The sequence below is a fragment of the Chiloscyllium plagiosum genome, unplaced genomic scaffold (assembly GCF_037043375.1).
Source record: "Chiloscyllium plagiosum isolate Xiang-an unplaced genomic scaffold, Cpla_swu_hap1 HiC_scaffold_47, whole genome shotgun sequence".
Taxonomy (NCBI): Eukaryota; Metazoa; Chordata; class Chondrichthyes; order Orectolobiformes; family Hemiscylliidae; genus Chiloscyllium; species Chiloscyllium plagiosum.
Genome location: NW_028270185.1, coordinates 6,001,629 through 6,023,054, shown reverse-complemented (window position 1 = coordinate 6,023,054; position 21,426 = coordinate 6,001,629). Strand labels below are relative to the sequence as shown.

At 49.9% G+C, this 21,426-nt stretch overlaps 1 protein-coding gene across 6 annotated transcripts in view; it reads left to right on the top strand.

The window, feature by feature from the left end:
* Window positions 1-16,234, top strand: part of LOC122542767 (homeobox protein otx5-like) — a 43,352-nt gene extending 27,118 nt beyond the window's left edge. For all 6 annotated transcript variants that reach the window (XM_043680782.2, XM_043680785.2, XM_043680784.2 and 3 more), the window contains 2 exons: window positions 7,381-7,532; window positions 15,527-16,234. In XM_043680782.2, the coding sequence (XP_043536717.1) occupies window positions 7,381-7,532; window positions 15,527-16,150 (776 nt within the window). In that variant the 3' untranslated portion in view covers window positions 16,151-16,234. The remainder of the gene's footprint in view (window positions 1-7,380; window positions 7,533-15,526) is intronic.
* Window positions 16,235-21,426: the final 5,192 nt, after the last annotated feature.

Sequence of the window (21,426 nt, the reverse complement as noted above, 5' to 3'; positions counted from 1 at the left end):
CCCCAGTTATTCGGTTTTCAAGCCTATAGCTGGCAGCACTTCGAGTATTCATATGAAATATTTTAAAATGCAGTAAATGTTTCTGCTGCTACCATTGTTTCAGGGATTGAGTTCAGGCTGCCCAAACTTTCCTTGTGGTGTAAATTCCTGAAATCCTGGCAAGCTTCTCTGTTCCTTCTCTATTCCAATCCCCCTTGTTTCTGTAATACGATGACCAGAACTGGGCAGAGTACTCTAGCTGCGACCTAACTGGTGTTTGACATTGACTCTATTGAATTTACACAGTCCATAACCAGTTGTTCATTCTAACTTCTGTTCGTAAACATCACTCATAAAGTCACTCGCTTCAATTATCTTGGGTAGAAGCTTAAATGATTCACTCGTACACACACACACACACACACCAGAGAATGTTTCTCGCACTGAGTCGGAAACAATGTTATTTTGAACTAAGCTTTTAATCATTTAACATCAACAACTAGACAAAGGAAGCAAATTATCCATTCATTATCTGTAATTTATTCTGATTTTCAGTTAAGCAATCTCGATGCAGCTTTGCCTAATTATACGTTTTAAAATAAAGCAGCGATTCATGTATGTGCTTAGTCAAATGAACATATACTGTTTTTTAAAAACATGCATTTGTATCGCTCTTTCACAACTGCTGGTATCCCAAACAACTCGACAGCCAATGAATATGTTCGGAAGTGTTGTAGAGTAGGAAATGCTACAGCCAATTTGCACACAGGGAGATAATTCAGTGAAAGGAAGGAGACAGAGAATCTGGATTATTGGCAGGAATTCTAATTTGCAGGATGAGACGAGATCCTGCAAGGATCTGTGATAGGGCCTCAGTTAGTCACCGTATTCATTAACAGATTAGAATGAGAAACCAGATTTATCAGAGAGTTGACAGTATCAACTGTGTTGTGGTAGTGATTAAAAAAATTACGAAGAGGTATCGATAAAGGAAGTGACTGAACCTTGAGCAAACGGATTTCAACATGAGAATTCGGTTTGATTGACATGTGTACTTAAGTGCAGGGTACAGTGAAAAGTTTACAATATCGGCGCTTGCAGCATCATCTGAGATACAAGGTGCTGAGGTACAAAATCCTAGGTAAAGAGTAGAGAAATAAAGAAATAAGTTAAAAGTTCACTGTTACAGGTCTTGTTGGGATAAAGTAGTGCATACAAAATTACATTAAATGTTCCAGATTAAAGTCCTTCTTTAGCCAGGGGCCTGCAGTCACTCCACCCTGGGCATTCCCCAAGAGGTATCGATCTCTCTCTCCTCCCGCACTGACTTCGATCTCTCTCTCCCCACACTGGGCTCCATCTCTCTCGACCCCGCACTGGGATTGATCACTCTCTCTCCCCGCACTGGGATTGATCACTCTCTCTCCCTGCACTGGGCTCGTTTGCTCTCTTCCCCCACACTGACTTCGCTCTCCCTCTGTCCCCGCACTGAACTCAATCTCTCTCTCTCTCCACACTGGGCTCGATCTCTCTCTCCCTGCACTGGGCTCAATCTCTCTCTCCCCCTACTGGGATTGATCTCTCTCTCCCCCTGCACTGGGCTCGATCTCTCTCTCCTCCCACACTGACTTCGATCTCTCTCCCCCCCCCCCCACACAGGGCTCGATCTCTCTCCCCCGGCACTGACCTCGATCTCTCTCCCCCCTCTCTGGACTCGATCTCTCTCTCCCTCCGCACTGGGCTCAATCTCTCTCTCTCCCCCCACACTGGGATTGATCTTTCTCTCCCCTGCACTGACCTCGATCTCTCTCTCCCCACACTGGGCTTGATCTCTCTCTCTCCCCCCGCACCGGGTTCGATCTCTCTCTCTCCCCACACTGGGTTCGATCTCTCTCTCCCCCCGCATCGGGTTCGATCTCTCTCTCTCCCCGCACTGGGCTCGATCTCTCTCTCCCTCCACACTGGACTCGATCTCTCTCTCCACGCACTGGGCTCGATCTCTCTCTCTCCCCGCACTGGGCTCGATCTCTCTCTCCCTCCACACTGGACTCGATCTCTCTCTCCCCACACATTGGGCTCGATCTCTCTCTCCACGCACTGGGCTCGATCTCTCTCTCTCCCCGCACTGGGCTCAATCTCTCTCTCCCCACACCGGGTTCGATCTCTCTCTCTCCCCACACCGGGTTCGATCTCTCTCTCCCTCTGCACCGGGTTCGATCTCTCTCTCTCCCCGCACTGGTCTCAATCTCTCTCTCTCCCCGCACTGGACTCGATCTCTCTCTCCCTCTGCACTGGGCTCGATCTCTCTCTCCCCCCGCACTGACCTTGATCTCTCTCTCCTCCCAGACTGGGCTCGAGCTCTCTCTCCCCACACTGGGCTCGATCTCTCTCTCCCTGCACTGGGCTTGATCGATCTCTCTCCCCGCACTGGAGTCGATCTCTCTCTCCCCCCGCACTGGACTTGATCTCTCACTCTCTCTGCACTGGACTCGATCTTTCTCTCCCCCCGCACTGGGCTCGATCTCTCTCCCTCTGCACTGGGCTCAATCTCTCTCTCTCCCTCCGCACTGGGCTCGATCTCTCTCTCTCTCCGCACTGGGCTCGATCTCTCTCTCCCTCCGCACTGACCTTGATCTCTCTCTCCCTCTGCACTGACCTTGATCTCTCTCTCCTCCCATACTGGGCTCGATCTCTCTTTCCCCGCACTGGGCTCGATCTCTCTCTCCCCGCATGGGCTTGATCTATCTCTACCCCCGCACTGGGCACGATCTCTCTCTCTCCCTGAACTGGGCTTGATCTCTCACTCCCTCCGCACTGGACTCGATCTCTCTCTCCCCGCACGGGGCTCGATCTCTCTCTCTCCCCGCACTGGGCTCGATCTCTCTCTCTCCCCGCACTGGGCTCGATCACTCTCTCCTCTGCACTGGACTCGATCTCTCTCTCCCTCCGCACTGATCTCGATCTCTCTCTCCTCCCACACTGGACTCGATATCTCTCTCCCCGCACTGGGCTCGATCTCTCTCTCTCCCCGCACTGGGCTCGATCACTCTCTCCTCCGCACTGGACTCGATCTCTCTCTCCCTCCACACTGACCTTGATCTCTCTCCCCGCACTGGACTTGATCTCTCTCCCTCTGCACTGGGCTCAATCTCTCTCTCTCCCCCCGCACTGACCTCGATCTCTCTCTCCCTCTGCACTGGACTCGATCTCTCTCTCTCTCTGCACTGGGCTCGATCTCTCTCTCCCCGCACTGGACTCGATCTCTCTCTCCCCGCACTGGACTCGATCTCTCTCTCCCTCTGCACTGGACTCGATCTCTCTCTCCGTCTGCACTGGACTCGATCTCGCTCTCCCTCTGCACTGGGCTCGATCTCTCTCTCCCCACACTGGACTCGATCTCTCTCTCCCTCTGCACTGGGCTCGATCTCTCTCTCCCCACACTGACTTCGATCTCTCTCTCCCTCTGCACTGGACTTGATCTCTCTCTCCCTCTGCACTGGGCTTGATCTCTCTCTCCCCGCACTGGGCTCGATCTCTCTCTCCCTGCACTGGGCTTGATTGATCTCTCTCCCCGCACTGGAGTCAATCTCTCTCTCCCCCCGCACTGGACTTGATCTCTCACTCCCTCCGCACTGGACTCGATCTTTCTCTCCCCCCGCACTGGGCACAATCTCTCTCCCTCTGCACTGGGCTCAATCTCTCTCTCTCCCCCCGCACTGACCTCGATCTCTCTCTCCCTCCGCACTGGACTCGATCTCTCTCTCCCCGCACTGGGCTTGATCTATCTCTCCCTCTGCACTGGGCACGATCTCTCTCTCTCCCTGAACTGGGCTTGATCTCTCACTCACTCCGCACTGGACTCGATCTCTCTCTCCCCGCACGGGGCTCGATCTCTCTCTCTCCCCGCACTGGACTCGATCTGTCTCTCCCTCCGCACTGGACTCGATCTCTCTCTCCCCACACACTGGGCTCGATCTCTCTCTCTCCCCGCACTGAGCTCGATCTGTCTCTCCCTCCGCACTGGACTCGATCTCTCTCTCCCCACACTGGGCTTGATCTCTCTTCTCCTCATTGATCTCTCTCTCGTTCCCTGTGCCTCTAAACTGCTGTCTCATGGAGAAGAGTGAGATGACTATGTTCCTCTTTAGCATGGTGGTTAGTATTTTACCTGTCATAGGAGAGACCAGCGTTCAGTCCCTGGACAGGAAAGGTAATGATTTTAATGGTTGGAATATTGTGAACAGTCTGGTCACCTTATCCTGGCATTGGAGAAAGTCCACTCAGTGTGGAGGGACTGTCTTATGAAGACAGTTTGAGTGGGTTGGGCCTGCACTCTTTGGAGTTGAGAAGACTGGGAGGAGACCCTATTGAAATATTCAAAATTCTGAGAGGATTTAACAAAGTGGAGATGTGGGCAGATTATTTCCCCTTGTGGGAGAGAGTCTAGGACCAGAGGGCATCATCTCAGAATAAGGGGTCGCATATTGAAGACAGAGAGAGAGAGATGAGGAGGAATTTCTCATCAAATTTCACTCCGAGAGGAGTGAATCTCTGTTATTCTTGACCACAGAGGGCTGTCGAGGCTGGGGCATCAAAGAGATGCAAGGCTGAGATTGAGAGACTTTTGAAACGCGTAACATCCCGAGAGGACCTGACTGCGTGGATGTGAAAATGATGGTTCCCCTTGTGGAACAATCTATTGACAGTGGGCCACAGCTTAAAACTAAAGGGCACCACAGAGATAAGGAAACATTGGTCCTCTCAGAGGGATGTGAGGCAATACATGAAGAATCTTTAACTATCTGTCAGGCAGAGGTAGACAGATTCTTGATGACCAAGGGGACAGAGGGTTATCAGGGGATGTATAGGAATGTACAGCTAAGGTTAAAATCAGGTCAGCCACCATCTTACTGAATGATGGAGCAGACCTGAAGGGCCAAGTGGACTACTCCTGTTTGTTTTTCATACGTTTGTATTTTTAATCAACGAAGGGAATGAAGGGTTAATTTATTCATTTTTTTGTGGGATGTGGGTGTCACTGGCTGGGCCGAGTCTTTATTGCCTCATCCCTAGCTGCCCCTTGAGAAGGTGAACCGCCGCAGTCCATCTGCTGTGGGTTGACCCACAATGCACTTAGGGAGGGAATTCCAAGATTCTGGATTTCTTAAGGAACGGTGTTATATTTCCAGGTGAGTGGCTTGGAGAGGAACTTGCAGGGGGTGGTGTTCCCATGTATCTGCTGCCCTTGTCCTTCTAGATGGAAGTGGTCATGGGTTTGGAAGGTGCTGCCTGAGGATCTTTGGTGAATTTCTGCAGTGTATCTTGTAGATGGTACACACTGCTGCTACTGAGCGTTGGTGGTGGGGGGAGGGGATGTTTGTGGATGTGGGGCCAATCAAGTGGGGGCTGCTTTGTCCTGGATGGTGTCGAGCTTCTTGAGTGTTGTTGGAGCTGCCCCCATCCAGGGCAAGTGGGGAATATTCCCTCACACTCCTGACTTATGCCTTGGGGAGTCAGGAGGTGAATTACTTGTTGGTGGCTTCCAAGTGGGGTGGCACGGTGGCTCAGTGGTTAGCACTGCTGCCTCACAGCACCTGGGACCTGGGTTTGATTCCACCCTCGGGCGACTGTCTGTGTGAACTTTGCATGTTCTCCCCCGTCAGTGTGGGTTTCCTTTGGTTTCCTCCCACAGTCCGAAGATGTGCAGGTTAGGGTGGATTGGCCATGGGAAATTGCCCCATAGTGTTCAGGGATGTGCAGGTTAGGGTGGATTGGCCATGGGAAATTGCCCCAGAGTGTTCAGGGATGTGCAGGTTAGGGTGGATTGGCCATGCTAAATTGGCCCATAGTGTTCAGGGATGTGCAGGTTAGGGTGGATTGGCCATGCTAAATTGCCCCATAGTGTTCAGGGATGTGCAGGTTAGGGTGGATTGGCCATGCTAAATTGTCCCATAGTGCCCAGGGATGTGCAGGTTAGGGTGGATTGGCCATGCTAAATTGCCCCATAGTGTTCAGGGATGTGCAGGTTAGGGTGGATTGGCCATGCTAAATTGCCCCATAGTGTTTAGGGATGTGCAGGTTAGGGTGGATTAGCCATGCTAAATTGCCCCATAGTGTTTAGGGATGTGCAGGTTAGGGTGGATTAGCCATGCTAAATTGCCCCATAGTGTTCAGGGATTTGCAGCTTAGGGTGGATTGACCATGCTAAATTGCCCCATAGTGTTTAGGGATGTGCAGGTTAGGGTGGATTAGCCATGCTAAATTGCCCCATAGTGTTCAGGGATGTGCAGGTTAGGGTGGATTGGCCATGCTAAATTGCCCCATAGTGTTCAGGGATGTGCAGGTTAGGGTGGATTGGCCATGCTAAATTGTCCCATAGTGCCCAGGGATGTGCAGGTTAGGGTGGATTGGCCATGCTAAATTGCCCCATAGTGTTCAGGGATGTGCAGGTTAGGGTGGATTGGCCATGCTAAATTGCCCCATAGTGTTCAGGGATGTGCAGGTTAGGGTGGATTGGCCATGCTAAATTGCCCCATAGAGTTCAGGGATGTGCAGGTTAGGGTGGATTGGCCATGCTAAATTGCCCCATAGTGTTTAGGGATGTGCAGGTTAGGGTGGATTGGCCATGCTAAATTGCCCCATAGTGTTCAGGGATGTGCAGGTTAGGGTGGATTGGCCATGCTAAATTGCCCCATAGTGCCCAGGGATGTGCAGGTTAGGGTGGATTGGCCATGCTAAATTGCCCCATAGTGTTTAGGGATGTGCAGGTTAGGGTGGATTGGCCATGCTAAATTGCCCCATAGTGTTCAGGGATGTGCAGGTTAGGGTGGATTGGCCATGCTAAATTGCCCCATAGTGTTTAGGGATGTGCAGGTTAGGGTGGTTAGGATTATGGAGAGAGGATAGGGAGCTGGGTCTGGATGGGATGCTCTTTGGAGGGCTGGTACAGACTCAGTGGGCCAAATGGGCCTCTTTCTACACTATAGGGATTCTAAGTGGAACATGGGAGGGAGTGTAAATGATGCCGGTGTTTAGTTTAGGTAGATTTCACATCCACACCTTCCTGATGAGGGGGTCTCAGTGCCTTCCTGAAACAACCTTGCCGGTCACAAGGGCCAGGACCTCCCATGAGCTGTCTGACACCCGCAGGACATCTGTGAGGTGAATCCACCGCTGTCCTCAGAGTCACCTGCCACAACTGAATTCCAGGCAGAGGAAGGGGGACAGACTGTGTTGTGAATTGGCTCAATCATTACTAGATCTTTACAAAATGATAAACACTCGTTTGGAATTGGGATGGAAAGATCTCGGATCGTTTTCAGTAAGCATGTGTCCGGATCGCGTTCACATCGGCGACCTCTTGAAAACCAATGTAATGGTGTTTGGTTCGTTTGACCACAGCCACTCCGAGGAAGCAGCGCAGGGAGAGAACGACCTTCACAAGAGCGCAGCTCGATATTTTAGAAGCTCTCTTCGCCAAGACCCGCTACCCTGACATCTTCATGCGGGAAGAGGTAGCTCTGAAGATCAATCTACCCGAATCCAGGGTTCAGGTAAAATCAGCACAAGATCATTTTCAAACCAAATTCAGAGTCTGGACTGTCAGCTCTTCCAGGATTGTCCTGGAGGTTTCTGGGAAGGAAGGTTCATTTCAATCAACCTCCAGTACTTAAAAAAATAAAATTGCAATTTAGTTTTTGAAGACTTTTATGTATTTGCTGTAAAAATGTCAGAGAGAGGTGATTGGGTCAAGGCAGTTTAATTGAGAGTGGCATTGGAAGGGAGAGGGTTAAACCTTCAATTAAGTTTTTTAAAAATCAGGCACGGGATGTAGTCCTCTCTGCCTAGGCCAGTGTTTATTGCCCCATCCCCAATTGCCCAGAGGGCAATTACGAGTCAACCATACTGTTGTGGCTCTGGAGTCACATGTAGGCCAGACCAGGTAAGGATGGCAGATTCTTTCCCTAAAGGGCATTAGTGAACCAGATGTGTTTTTTTTTCCTGACAACTGACAATGGATTCTTAATTCCAAATTTTTATTGAATGCAAACTCCACCGTGGCAGGATTCAGACCTGGGTCCTCAGAACATTACCTGGGTCTTTGGGTTAACAGTCCAGCAATAGTATCACTAGGCCATTGCCTCCAGGAATATGTCCAATGGGTTTAAGCAGTCCTGTTGCCCTTAATTCCATTATGGGACATGGGTATCGCTAGCTGGGCCAGCATTTGTTGTTTATCCCTAATTGCCTCTTGAGGGGGTGAGCCGCCATCTTGAACTGCAGCAACCCATGTGGTGTGGGGACCCCCAATGCCCTTAGGGAGTTAATTCCAGGATTCTGACCCAGCGACACTCAAGCGACAGCGATGTATTTCCAAGTCAGGGATGGTGAGTGGCTTGGAGTCGAACTAGCAGGGACTGGTGTTCCCATGTACCTGCCGCCCTCTGGACTGTACAGTTTGGCAAGTGCTATCAAAGGAGCCTTCGTGAGCTCTTACAAACACACAGCCATGAGGGATTGCAAAGCTTGACAGAAAATGAAGCATGCTGGAGAAACTCAGCTGGTCTTGTAGCTTTGAGAAACAGGGTTAACACCTCAAGTCCAATATGTCGAATCCTTGCTGAGCCCAGAATGATCTGAAGAACTGTCACTGGCTCAAAATGTTCACTTAGGTTGTCTCTCCGCAGATGCTGCCTGACCTGCTGAGTTCCACCAGCAATTTCTGCATTTGTTTCAGATTTCCAGCATCCAAGGTATTTTCCTTTCGTGAGCTGGAAAAGCACAGCAGGTCAGGCAGCATCTGAGGAGCAGGAAATTCGACGTTTCAGGCAAAAGCCCTTCCTCAGGAAATCATGAAGGGCTTTTGCCTCGCAGCGTCGATTTTCCTGCTCCCCGGATGCTGCCTGACCTGCTGTGCTTTTCCAGAACCACTCTAATCTTGACTCTGATCTCCAGCATCTGCAGGCCTCACTTTCACCTATTTTAGTCAGCTGGCAACCCTGTTTATTTAGCAGTAATTGAGGCCTGCCTTAAGCCCCAAAGCAAGGACATGAATCTACTTTAGCGGTGGAAATAATAAACACAGCACAGTCCAACAGGTGAATCCTGTGCCTTTGGAAACAATCAATTGCTTGATTCATGAGCAATGCCAGGGGAGAGTGTTGCAAAATGTCAGGTCAAAATATTGTACATTTTTCAGAACTTTCACATGTTTGATGTCCGTTTCTTCATTCAGAGAAAAGCCCAAACTGAATCGCTGCCTATTATTATAAATTACTTAAATGAAGGACAAAGGGAACTTCCCTCAGTAATGGGGCTGACAGTTAACTATCGGCTAACTAAGGCTAACGAGTAATTATACGGTGGGTTGTCCTATTGCTGTTTGTCGGAGCTTGCTGCGTGTTAATTGGCTGCCACATCTCCCATACAGGAGAAACTGAGGACTGCAGAAGCTGGATATCGGAGTCAAAAGGCGTGGTGCTGGAAAAGCACAGCCGGTCAGGCAGCATCTGAGGAGCAGGAGAGTCAACGTTTCGGGCATTAACTTCCTGATAATGGGCTTATGCCCGAAACGTCGATTCTGCTGCTCCTCGGATGCTGCCTGACCGGCTGTGCTTTTCCAGCACCACACTCTCTTCAAATTCTCGTATATAACCCCTCACATTATTTTGGATTGACATCATGTGCTGTGATCATGGCCACCATCTTGTGAAGAGCAAGATCCCACTAAGAATAGTGAGGCTAATCGCTGCTTTGGCGAAGTGAGGACAGGGGATACTTGCAAGAAAGCCTTCCGTCCCTCAAATTGGGGTTTCTGCTTAACGCCTCTGTCTGTTATAGCCCGATACTGAGGCCTGGGAGCGCTGGGGTGTCTCATGTTGGATGGATATCTCCAAAGCCAAACTGATACATTGTGCCAATACATGGGGTGGCACTGTAGCTCAGTGGTTAGCACTGCTGCCTCACAGCACCAGGGACCCAGGTTCAATTCCCGCCTCGGGCAACTGTCAATGTGGAGTTTGCACATTCTCCCCGTGTCTGCGTGGGTGTTCTCCGAATGCTCCAGTTTCCTCCCACAGTCCAAAGATGTGCAGGTCAGGTGAATTGGCCATGCTAAATTGCCCGTAGTGTTAGGTGAAGGGGTAAATGTAGAGGAGTGGGTCTGGGTGGGTTGCTCTTCAGAGGGTCGGTGTGGACTTGTTGGGCTGAAGAGCGTGTTTCCACACTGTAGGGAATCTAGTCGAATCTAATTATATGTGAGCATCCCGAGATGAGCTCCCTCAGTCTATAGGTCTTGTCATATTTGAGCTGGTTTTTAACCTGTGGTGGTGTTGGGGGGGGGTGTTGGTGTGTCGAAATCCAGATTGAGAAGGAGTCTCTGCCCTGACAGGCCTCTCCCAGTCAACCGCTTCACATTATTAATGTTCAGAGCAATGAAATCTCTGCAGACTGCTGCTTGCAGGTTGCCGCTGGGTTAGGAGGGAAGATGTTTTAAAGAGTAAAACATGAATGAGTTGCAGAGATAATGTTATTTCTTCAGCTGATTCGACTCCAGGGCATAGTGCCAGCCTCAATGACTATGCTGAACTCTCTGAGCTCCTCCAATTATCCCCTCTTATAAAACCTGATTTCCTTGACTCTGCCAAACTGCTTAAACTGCAAGTTCTGGAATTCCTTCTCTCAATCTCTCTTGCATGTCGAGTCATAGAGATGTACAGCGCTGAAACAGACCCTTCAGTCCAACTCGTCCATGCCGACCAGATATCCTAAACTAATCTAGTCCCATGTGCCAGCACCCGGCCCATATCCCTCTAAACCCTTACTGTTCATATATCCATCCAGATGCCTTTTAAATGCTGTCATTGTACCAGCCTCCACCACTTCCTCTGGCAGCTCATTCCATACACGCACCACCCTCTGAGTGAAAATGTTGCCCCTTAGGTCACTTTTAAATCTTTCCCCCTCACCAAAAACCTGTGTCCCCTAGATTTGGACAGCTTATCCTGGGAAAAATATCTTGATTGTACCCTATCCCTGACCCTCGTGATTTTATAAACTTCTAAAAGGTCACCCAGCATGTTTTGCTTTCAGTCAGTGTTCAAGCTTTGTATTCTCTCATGGCTGTGTGTTTGTCACAGCTTCCCAAGGATCATTTGACAGAACTTTCCAAACTTTACCACCTGGAAGGACAAGGGTAGCAGATACATGGGAACACTACCCCCTTGGAAGCTCCCCTCCTAGGCCCTCCCCATCCTGACTTGGAAATGTATCGCCATTCCTTCAGTGTCGCTGGGTCAGAATCCTGGAATTCCCTCCCTAGCAGCACGTTCCCCGCTCTGCCCTCATCAATCCTCTTTGTCACTTCTTCAGAAAACTCAATCAAATTAGTGAGACATGATTCCCCATGCACAAAGCTATGTTGACTATCCCTAATCAGCCCTTGCCTTTCCAAACACATGTCATTGAGTCATAGAGATGTACAGCATGGAAGCAGACCCTTCGGTCCAACCCGTCCATGCTGACCAGATATCCCAACCCAATCTAGTCCCACCTGCCAGCACCCGGCCCATATCCCTCCAAACCCTTCCTATTCATATACCCATCCAAATGCCTCTTAAATGTTGCAATTGTACCAGCCTCCACCACATCCTCTGGCAGCTCATTTCCACACACGTACCACCCTCTGAGTGAAAAAGCTGCCCCTTTTACATCTTTCCTCTCTCACCCAAAACCTATGCCCTCTGGACTCCCCCACCCCAGGGAAAAGACTTTGTCTATTTATCCTATCCATGCCCCTCATGATTTTATAAACCTCTATAAGGTCACCCCTCAGCCTCCGACACTCCAGGGAAAACAGCCCCAGCCTGTTCAGCCTCTCCCTGTAGCTCAAATCCTCCAACCCTGGCAACATCCTTGTAAATCATTTCCGAACCCTTTCAAGTTTCACAACATCTTTCTGATAGGAAGGAGACCAGAATTGCACACAATATTCCAATATGTCAATCTTTACATCTGGAAAATTGACTTCCATGACTAAACATCACTGTTCAAATACCGCTGGATGTGGCAGATTGTGGTTTGATTGTGTTCCCTTGAAGCATCTTGGGATATTTAGCTAGATTGAGGTGCCTCATGAATAAAACTGTCTGTTGGTGTTCCATTCATCACATCCCTGATTGCGATAGTTTCGATCACATCCTCAGACAGCTGACACCAACGTGAACCCGCTGCCTTCTAGACATTTTTGGGTTCTCGGGCATAGGGATACAGTCTGAGCCATTGAGGACTGGGATGAAGAGGATTGTCCTCACTCACAGCTGAGAGGGTGGTGGGAGTACCTTTGGAATTCTCTCCACCAGAGGGCAGTGGAGGTTCACTCACAGTGAGTGTGTGCAGGCCAGAGGTTGCTAGGTTTCTCCGTGTTAAGGATATTGAGGGATGAATGGTGGACAGGCTGAGGGGCTGAATGGCCACCTTCAGCCAATTATTGAAATTTGCAATAAACCAGGAGGCCATTTGTTCAATTGTACTGCCACATCAGCCAATCTCTGTTAGGCAAGTGTTTCAATTATAAGCAGGAGGAGGCCATTCAGCCCATTCAGTCTGGTCTATCACTTGACAGGATCAAGATTGATCCGACTGTGGCCTTGACTCCATGTTTCATCCCCCCTGCAGCCTCAACAACCAATAGCTCCCTTACCCTATCTCCCCTCAATCCCATAGTAGACAATGAAGTTTCTTTTTAAGAGTATAATCTCTGAATACCTCCACCCAGGATGGAGACTGAAACCATTATATCCTACTTCTGTCTGACATGGCTCACTTGTGATGGGCTCTTAGCCTGAGTGCAGCACAGACATGATGGGCCAATATCTACAAGGCTGTCTGTGTGAAGTTTGCACATTCTCCCTGTGTCTGTGTGGGCTTCCTCCCCCAGTCCAACAATGTGCAGGTCACGGTGGATTGGCCATGCTAACTTACCCATAGTGCCAAGGGATGTGCAGGCTGGGTGGGTTAGCCCTAGGGAATGCAAGCTTCAGGGATTTGGTGAGTCTGGCTGAGATGGTCTTTGGAGGGTTGGTGTGGACTCGATGGGCAAATTGGCCTCTTTCTGCATTGTAGGGATTCCAGACTCATAACCACTTCCATCCAGAAGGACAAGGGCAGCAGATACATAGGAACACCACCCCCTGCAACTTCCCCTCCACTCATCATTTTAACTTGGAAATATATCGCTATTCCTTCAGTGTTGCTGGGTCAGAATCCTGGAATTCCCTCCCTAAGGACATTGTGGGTCAACCCACAGCACATGGACTGCAGCGGTTCAAGAAGGTAGCTCAGCCCCACTTCTCAAGGGGCAACTAGGGATGGGGCAATAAATGTTGGATCCAACCAGCAACACCCATATCCCACGATTGAATTAAGAAACCCTAAGTTCTCTGGGATATGGTGCTTTTGTAAAAACTCCCTCTGTTGGTCTGTTGGGGAAATGTCCCTGGGCTCTCAATTAAAATCTCACCCAGTGGTAAACGTCTTTCACAGCGTATCTACAATGTGGGGTAATGTCGTCACTGGAATGAGGTTGGTCAGGTGGATCTCATTGAGTATGTGATCCCTGATTGGGGCTGTTAACTGGGGTCAATCAGGGAGCCCCGGCTGACAGATAGAAACAGGAGATTCAGAGAGTCACCTCACCCTGGGGACGAGATGTGAGCTGGCCGGTCAGAGCCCATGTAGTCTGTACATGTAAATAACGGGTGACTTGGTGACAGGATATCTGCCCCTGTGGAGTTATTTCATGGTGATATCTGCCCCTGTGGAGTTATTTCATGGTGATATCTGCCCCTCTGTGAGCTAAGGAAAGCCCGTCATTTGGTTTTTCTGTGGACTCCATTCCCCTCCAGCTCTCAGCCTCTGGCTTGTCAGGTGGGTCAGAGTTTGCTTGTCCTTGCTCGGAGAGAGCAGCAGCGGGAGACACCTTAGTCACCCTCCAGTGAAGCTCCAGGGGGTTGGTGGAAACTTGTTAAATGATTGGATTTTCCAGTTTTAGCTCAGCTTTGTGGCTGGATAATGGAAGTGTTTCTTTTTGCAGAATCACAGAAGTGTGACGCCACAAAAGGAGGCCATTCAGCCCATCGAATCAGCACCATCACCCTGGTGGCATTCTCCTGTCACTTACCCCCAGACCCTTGGACATTGTTCCATTTTAAATAACTATCCAATGATTGCCTCAGTAGAACCTCCAATGTGGGAAGGGGGGGGGGGGTGCGTGCGGAGATGGGGATAGTGTGCATGTCAAGACAAAGAGCTCCATTTCCCTAGCGCCCTTTATCACCCCTGCACCTCGCAGCCAATGGAGTCTTTTTACAGACCGGGTTGTGTTGTAAGAAACACAACAGCTGATTTATGGACAGCAAACTCCCACAAACTGCAGTGTGGAGATAACCAGACCCACCTATTGCAATGGAGGCAATAATCTAAGGTGAATTGAAAACATCCAGCTATTTCCCTGTTCAACAATGTTAGTGCGCACCTCTAGAGCAAAGGGAGCGTTCAGAGGGAGGAACACTACCATTGTGCCACAAGAACGTTTGTGTGATGTGGATTGTGGGTGGGAGGGTTGAACCCATGACCACTGACACCACGCTCTAACCATTTGAGTCAACACCCTCCCACTGTATGATGGGCACCAATAGTTTTGTGTTGAACAATCTGGATCCAAGACTGACAGATGGATTAAAGACTCAGATTATGCTCTGATCCATATTGAATTGTGAACCATTCTTGAGGGGCTGAATGGCCTCCTTTTTTTATTTACTTGTCGCTGGCTGGGCCCACATTTATTGCCCGTCTATAGTTGCCCCTTGAGAAGGTGGGAGTGAGCTGCCGCCTTGAACCGCTGCAGTCCACATGCTGTGGGTTGACCTACAATGCCCTTAGGGGACACAATTCCAGGGTTCTATCACTGAAGGAACAGCGATATATTTCCAAGTCAGGATGGGGAGTTGTTTGGAGGGGAAATTGCAGGGGGTGGTGTTCCCATGTATCTTCTGCCCCTGGTCCTTCTAGATGGAAGTGGCTGTGGGTTTGGAAGGTGTTGCCTGAGGATCTTTGGTGAGATGCTGCAGTGCGTCTTGTAGATGGTACACACTGCTGCTACTGAGCGTCAGGGGTGGAGGGAGGGGATGTTTGTGGATGTGTTGCCAATCAAGCGACTGCTTTGTCCTGGATGGTGGGCGAAAGTGGGTCCTGCAGATGCTGAAGATTAGAGTCAAGATTAGAGTGGTGCTGGAAAAGCACAGCAGGTCAGGCAGTATCCGAGGAGCAGGAGAATCTACATTTCTGGCAAAGGCAGGAATACTGATGAAGGGTTTTTGCCTGAAATGTCGATTCTCCTGCTCCTTGGATGCTGCCTGACCTGCTGTGCTTTTCCAGCACCACTCTAATCTTGACGCCTTATTCCTAACCTCTGACCTGCCCTTGTAGCCACCGTGTGGAGGCGTCGAACTGACCGTATTAACTCCCTGCTCTTCCTGTTGCTCCCAAGGTTTGGTTTAAGAACCGTCGGGCGAAATGCCGGCAGCAGCAGCAGCAGAGCAGCGGCCAGGCGAAAACACGGCCCGCTAAAAAGAAGACCTCTCCAAGCCGGGACACCAGCTCCGAGACCAATGGCAACGGTCACTACAGTCCGAACCCGCCAGGGACGGTGGGCACTGCCAGCTCTATCTCCAACGCCAGTGTCTCCATCTGGAGCCCGGCCTCGATTTCTCCCATCCCGGATCCGCTCTCCTCCTCCACCGCCTCCTGCATGCAGCGCTCCGCTGCCTACCCCATGACCTACAGCCAGGCCCAGGGATACAACCAGAGCTATGCCGGCTCCTCACCGTACTTCAGTGGCTTGGACTGCGGACCGTACCTGTCCCCCATGCACCCCCAGCTGTCCGCCCCGGGGTCTGCCCTCAGCCCCCTGGGCACCCCGGCCATGGGCGGACCCCTGAGCCAATCCCCGGCCTCCCTCTCAGCTCAGGGCTACGGCTCGGCCAGCCTGGGCTTCAACACCGTCGAGTGCCTGGATTACAAGGACCAGACCTCCTCCTGGAAGCTGAACTTCGGCCCCACTGACTGCTTGGATTACAAGGACCAGACCTCCTGGAAGTTCCAGGTCTTGTAGGGCCAGTGGGCGAGAGGCTTGGGCGAGACCCAACGGCCGTTTCGAGGCGGCCGGGGAGAGGGGAGGAGGGGAGGCTCACCAGGCATCAGCAAACACAATCACTGACCGGGTTTGGCATGGGGACGTTGGTGGAGGTGGGGGGGGGTACTGTCATCTATTTCACCATCAGCAACATCCAATAGCACGGCTGGGGTGGGCAGAAGGAAGGATTTCTACATTAAAAACCAAACGTGGGGGAAGGGAGGGGGGCGCGGATGTGAATTCACCAAATGGAACGACTTTGCAAAAACTTCAACCAGGAGAGAAATGTTCTCCTTCAGTGACATTTCTCCGCCCCCCCCCACCCCGATCTTGATAAACTCTTATTTGTGACCCCGGGGGGGACGGGGGTGGCGTGGGATTAACGAACTGGGGAGGGAAGGTGTGGTGAGAATGTATTTGATTTTGCATTTCTTTTACATTATTGTCAGGAAGGTGTGCATTTGAACATCCAATCACCTGGGACAGCACATCCCCTAACTCTTTGATCCCCACCTTTGAAAATACTGCGGGCTGTTCTGTCAGGGAGTGGGTTTTGGGAATCTCTATAAAGAGGTGATCCAATTCCAGAGACAGTGGACACATCTGACCACATTACCCCAAGACCACCACACTCTCTCTCTCTCTCTTTTTGTGTTTTCTCCTTTAAACTTTCTTTTTGGGAATTTAAATGAGGAAACCGCCACATTTCGAACCTGGTTCCCATGGAATAGCCCTTTGCTTTTCAGTTGACAGAATGGAGTGACTGTGTTCAGCCTGTCTCTGTAGAACAGAGCCAAGGGCTCCTCACCCTCTCTGCTTTGCAGGAGGAGGACTGGGAGTCTGAATTCAACCTAGAACCACTTTCTGTCGCACAGTTTCGAGGTATTTACCCTCGAGAGGGTTATAACGGTGATACACATCATAGAGAGGGAGGGATAATTCTTTCATGGCAAACCTACCTCATTGTCCATGGTCCAGAGGTTGTGTATGTCTGTGAGTGTGTCTGGGTGTGTCTGGGTGTGTGGTTCTGGGTTTGTGTGTGTGCCTGTGTGAGTGTGTGTGAGTGTGTGTCTGTATCTGAGTGTATGTGAGTGTGTGAGTGTGAGAATGAGTGTGAGTGTCAGAATGGCTGAGTGTGTGTCTGAGTGCATTTGTATGTGTGAGTGCATGAAAATGTGTGTGTGAGTGTGAGAATAAGTATGTGTGAATGAGTGTGTGTGTGTATGAATGTGAGAGTGTCTGTGTGTGTGTATGTATGTGAGTGTGTGAAAATGTGTGAGTGTTTGAGTGTGAGAATGAATATGTGTGTCTGAGTGGTGCGCGTGTGTGTATATGAATGTGTGTGTGCGTGTGTGTATTTGTGTGTATATGTGTTGCTGGATTACACTTTGCTGTCAATTGCTTGGCTGTTTTGGAGCTGGGACTTTGGGCCCCCGCCCAGAGATTATATCAATATCAACAAAACAGCTGAGAGAGCAATAGGGCCTTGGGTCTGCCTGGACAGCTACCTCGAATGGTCTGATCGAAATCAGGAACCGCTGAGATCAAAAACATACCTCTTGAACAAGTTAATTCTAGAAATATGAGGGTTGTGGGAAGGTCAGCATTTATTACCCTGTCTTTAATTGCCCCCTTGAGAAGGTGGGGGTGAGCTGCCTTCTTGAACCGCTGCAGTCCATGTGCTGTGGGTTGACCCACAATGCCCTGATGGGGACGTTGGAGGGAATTCAGCCATACTGAAGGAATGGTGATATATTTCCAAGTCAGGATGGTGAGTGGAGGGGAGGTTGCAGGGGGTGGTGTTCCCATGTATCTGCTGCTCTTGACCTTCCGGATGGAAGTGGCTTTGGAGGGTGCTGTCTGAGGAAGTTTGGTGAGTATCTGCAGTGCATCTTGTAGATGGTACACACTGCTGCTACTGAGCGTCAGTGATAGAGGGAGTGGGTGAATGTTTATTGATGTGGAGCCACCTTGCTCCCCTTAGCCTTCCAGACAGTGGAGGTCACTGCTTTACAAGATACTGCCAAGGAATACACTGCAGTGCGTTGAAATCTTTGAAATGGCAAATCTCCGTTTCCTTGCCAGTTTAAAATGTGACCTCCCACTGAATGCGTGACCTACTGAACATGGAGCTGTCCTTGTTGTGTTTACCAGATTCAGTGCACTGACCATCAGGGGTATAGCTCAGGAGGGTGGGGTTAGAGGGGGTTAGTATTGAGAGCTTTGGTCTCTGGCTGGGACCCAGCAGGGCTGAACTGTAAGAACAGACACTGAGATGGACCCTTGCCTTGGCTTTGCACAGCAGCCAGCTCACCCCAATGGCTCCTTGTTAACTCCTGAACCATACGGTCTCAATTGTAACAATGTCCACCCAATGGGAGTCCTTCGATCCCTGTATCAAGCTCAGAAGCAGTGTGTATATCTGATTCCGGCATAGTCTCTCACAAGCTATAAGAGGCTGATCGACATGGAAAGTCAGCACTGAGAGCATTGCCATTGAGGTGAGCTCGATGAATAGGCAACCAGAGATTCCACCAATGGATGAGGGTATCTCCCCATGGGTATCGCCCTTGCCTACAGTGTGCCACTGACTGTAGGCGGTATCCTTGACCTCTAGGCTGCAGAAGGGGGGGGGAGAGATTGGTCAGGAGCCCACTCCCCTCCTGGGGTGGGGACACGGAGGGTAAGAATGAGATTCAGACCTGAACCTGTGTGAAGTCTACCTCAGGGCACTTGGGATCTGTTGCCCTGCAGCCTGAGGCAGGCATGGGCCTACGGCAGCAGTTAAGCTGAGAATGAAGAATGGGAGCAACTCTCCGAAACCCTTCTGTTGGCATGTTGTCCACAATGGCTGCCTGGGCACTGGTGCCCGGGAGCTTTCTCTGCCAGTCTCTTCAATCTCCATCATGTCCTCTGGCCACTGAAAACTGGATGTTTCTCCTCTCTGGGATCACTCACATGCCAAGAGCCGCCAACCCCCAACATCCCGCCATCGAGACCCAGACTAGGAGAATGGGTGGAACTCCATGAGTGACCATCAGCAGATCATGACACTCTAGCTCTGAGGACTAGTTATTACCCTCTCCCCTGACATTAGGTGAAGTCAGAACTCAGTATAGCCCAAGAGGAGAGATTGCCTTTTGAAAAGGCTGGGGGGAGCTGGGTTAAACGATCTAGCGACAATCCTTTGGAAAACCTTTGATTGCGTTCAGTTTTAGCGTGGGTTTGCTACAGGAGGTTACCCATTGATCTTGCGCATGGCCAGAAATATTTGCACTGGAACAGATTCCCATCCCCCTTCCGCCTCCTCCAGGCGGTTGTGATTTCTCTGACCTGCTTGATACCCTTGTGTCAGTCAAATCACTTCTTGTGATTTGCAGGACTGCACTGTGTGTGTTTTCAAACAGGTCAGTGACCACCGTGTGGAAACGGGGGGAGGGTTTCTGGGAGGGAATTCCAGGGATTGGGATTCAGTGGCTGAAGGCATGGCCAATGGCTGAGAGATGGGCATCAGGCGGAAAGGCCAGAGGCTGGAATTGGGGCGAGTCCAGAGATCCTGGGGGCTGAAGGAAATGTCAAAGTTGGGCCAGGAACAGGCCATTCATCCCTTCAAGCCTGCTGCACCATTCATGGCTGATCATCTGACTTTATAGCCTGTTACAGAGATAAGGGAGAGGGATTGAGAAAGCGCAAAACAAAGATGAAGGTTTTAAAATCGAGCTGTTGCTAGACCAGGACTAGATGTAAGTCAGTGATAACTGGGGTATGAGGGACAATAGGGATAACGCCAGGGAGCTGTGTGTCTGCTCGCTTCTGGTTGTGGTCATAGTTACATTTTAAAAATGGAAAGAAGTTTGTACCCAGGGGGCTCACGGGCAGTGACGGATGGTTTCACAGAGTCGAGAAAGTGGTGCTGGAAAGACACAGCAGGTCAGGCAGCATCTGAGGAGCAGGGAAATCAATGTTTCAGGCATAAGCCCTTCATCAGCTGCCTGACCTGCTGTGTCTTCCCAGCACCGCGCTCTCAACTCTGATCTCCAGCATCTGAAGTCCTCACTCTCTCCTGGATGGTTTCACAGAGTGCTGATGAGCCATTTCTGAAGTAAGGACTGGTCTGTTTCTCTAAATGTCTCCGTTTTCAGAAATGAACAGAAGTCTTTGCACGAAAGGAACTCTGGTCAGTTCTGTGGACACTGTTCATCTTGTTGAATATTCAATTCCGTGTCACAGTCCTACCATCTTGGATTTTACGTCCTAGTGTATCTTTTTTTGTTGTTGGTTGGCAGGGCGAATATTTAGCTCGGCTACCTACCACTCCTTGCCTCTCACCAAACTCTCATTGGGGAAAGAGCCCAGTATACCTGGATGGGGAGGGCACTGGACCATGGAAGTTGGTATCAAGTTGCATCTTTACGTTCTGCCCCACTTTTGGTTTGTGGCTCCCCAAAGTGAAAATGCCAGGCGCCAGACGTCTCCTGGCAATGATTCTGATTCAACAATCGAGTGATGTTAGACCGCTCAAGCTGGGCACTGCCCGCTGTGTGTGTGAATGAATCCTACAAACCCAACCCCTCCTCGCTACCTCTGCAAACCTGTCACACCGCCACTGAAGAGCTGACCTATACATTTGTAAAATAAAAAGTAAGATTATTAATAAATAGAACAGCAATAACTTAAACTAAATTAATAGACAATCATCTTGTTTTTAAAAAGCGTGTATGTTGGGGATTAATATAAATCATCTTTGTTGGTTTTTAATGATTTGTATTTAGTTTTACGATAAAGCAGAAAGAGTCCCTTTTCTCAGTAGTAAAGTTTAGTAAACTTGTAAAGCAGAACAAAATAAGCATTATAATGTATTTATTTGTTTAGTCTTGGCAACAGAATTCTCAGAATCAATGTGATGACTTCCTTAATTAATTATGATTAAAGTAATGTTGGAGAAATTTTATTGGAAAATAAAGGATAATTACTGAGTGCTATGTGGAGAGTCTGGTTTCATTGAGGTGACGGATGCTGATTGTTGGGAGCTCTGTGTGTTGCCTCTTCCTCCGGTCTCCCACAGTTACACATCGCCCCCTTCTCCTGAAGAAACTCAGGCCGGCCATGACTCAGTGGGAGCACTTCTGCCCCGTTTGGGGGTCTGGGCTCCCACTGTCGACTGATGCTGCGCCATTGCTGAGCTGGTCTTGTCCATGCCTTGGCTCATCGCCTGCAGAAGACCTCGTCTGTGCTGCTGTTCCCTTGACACTCAT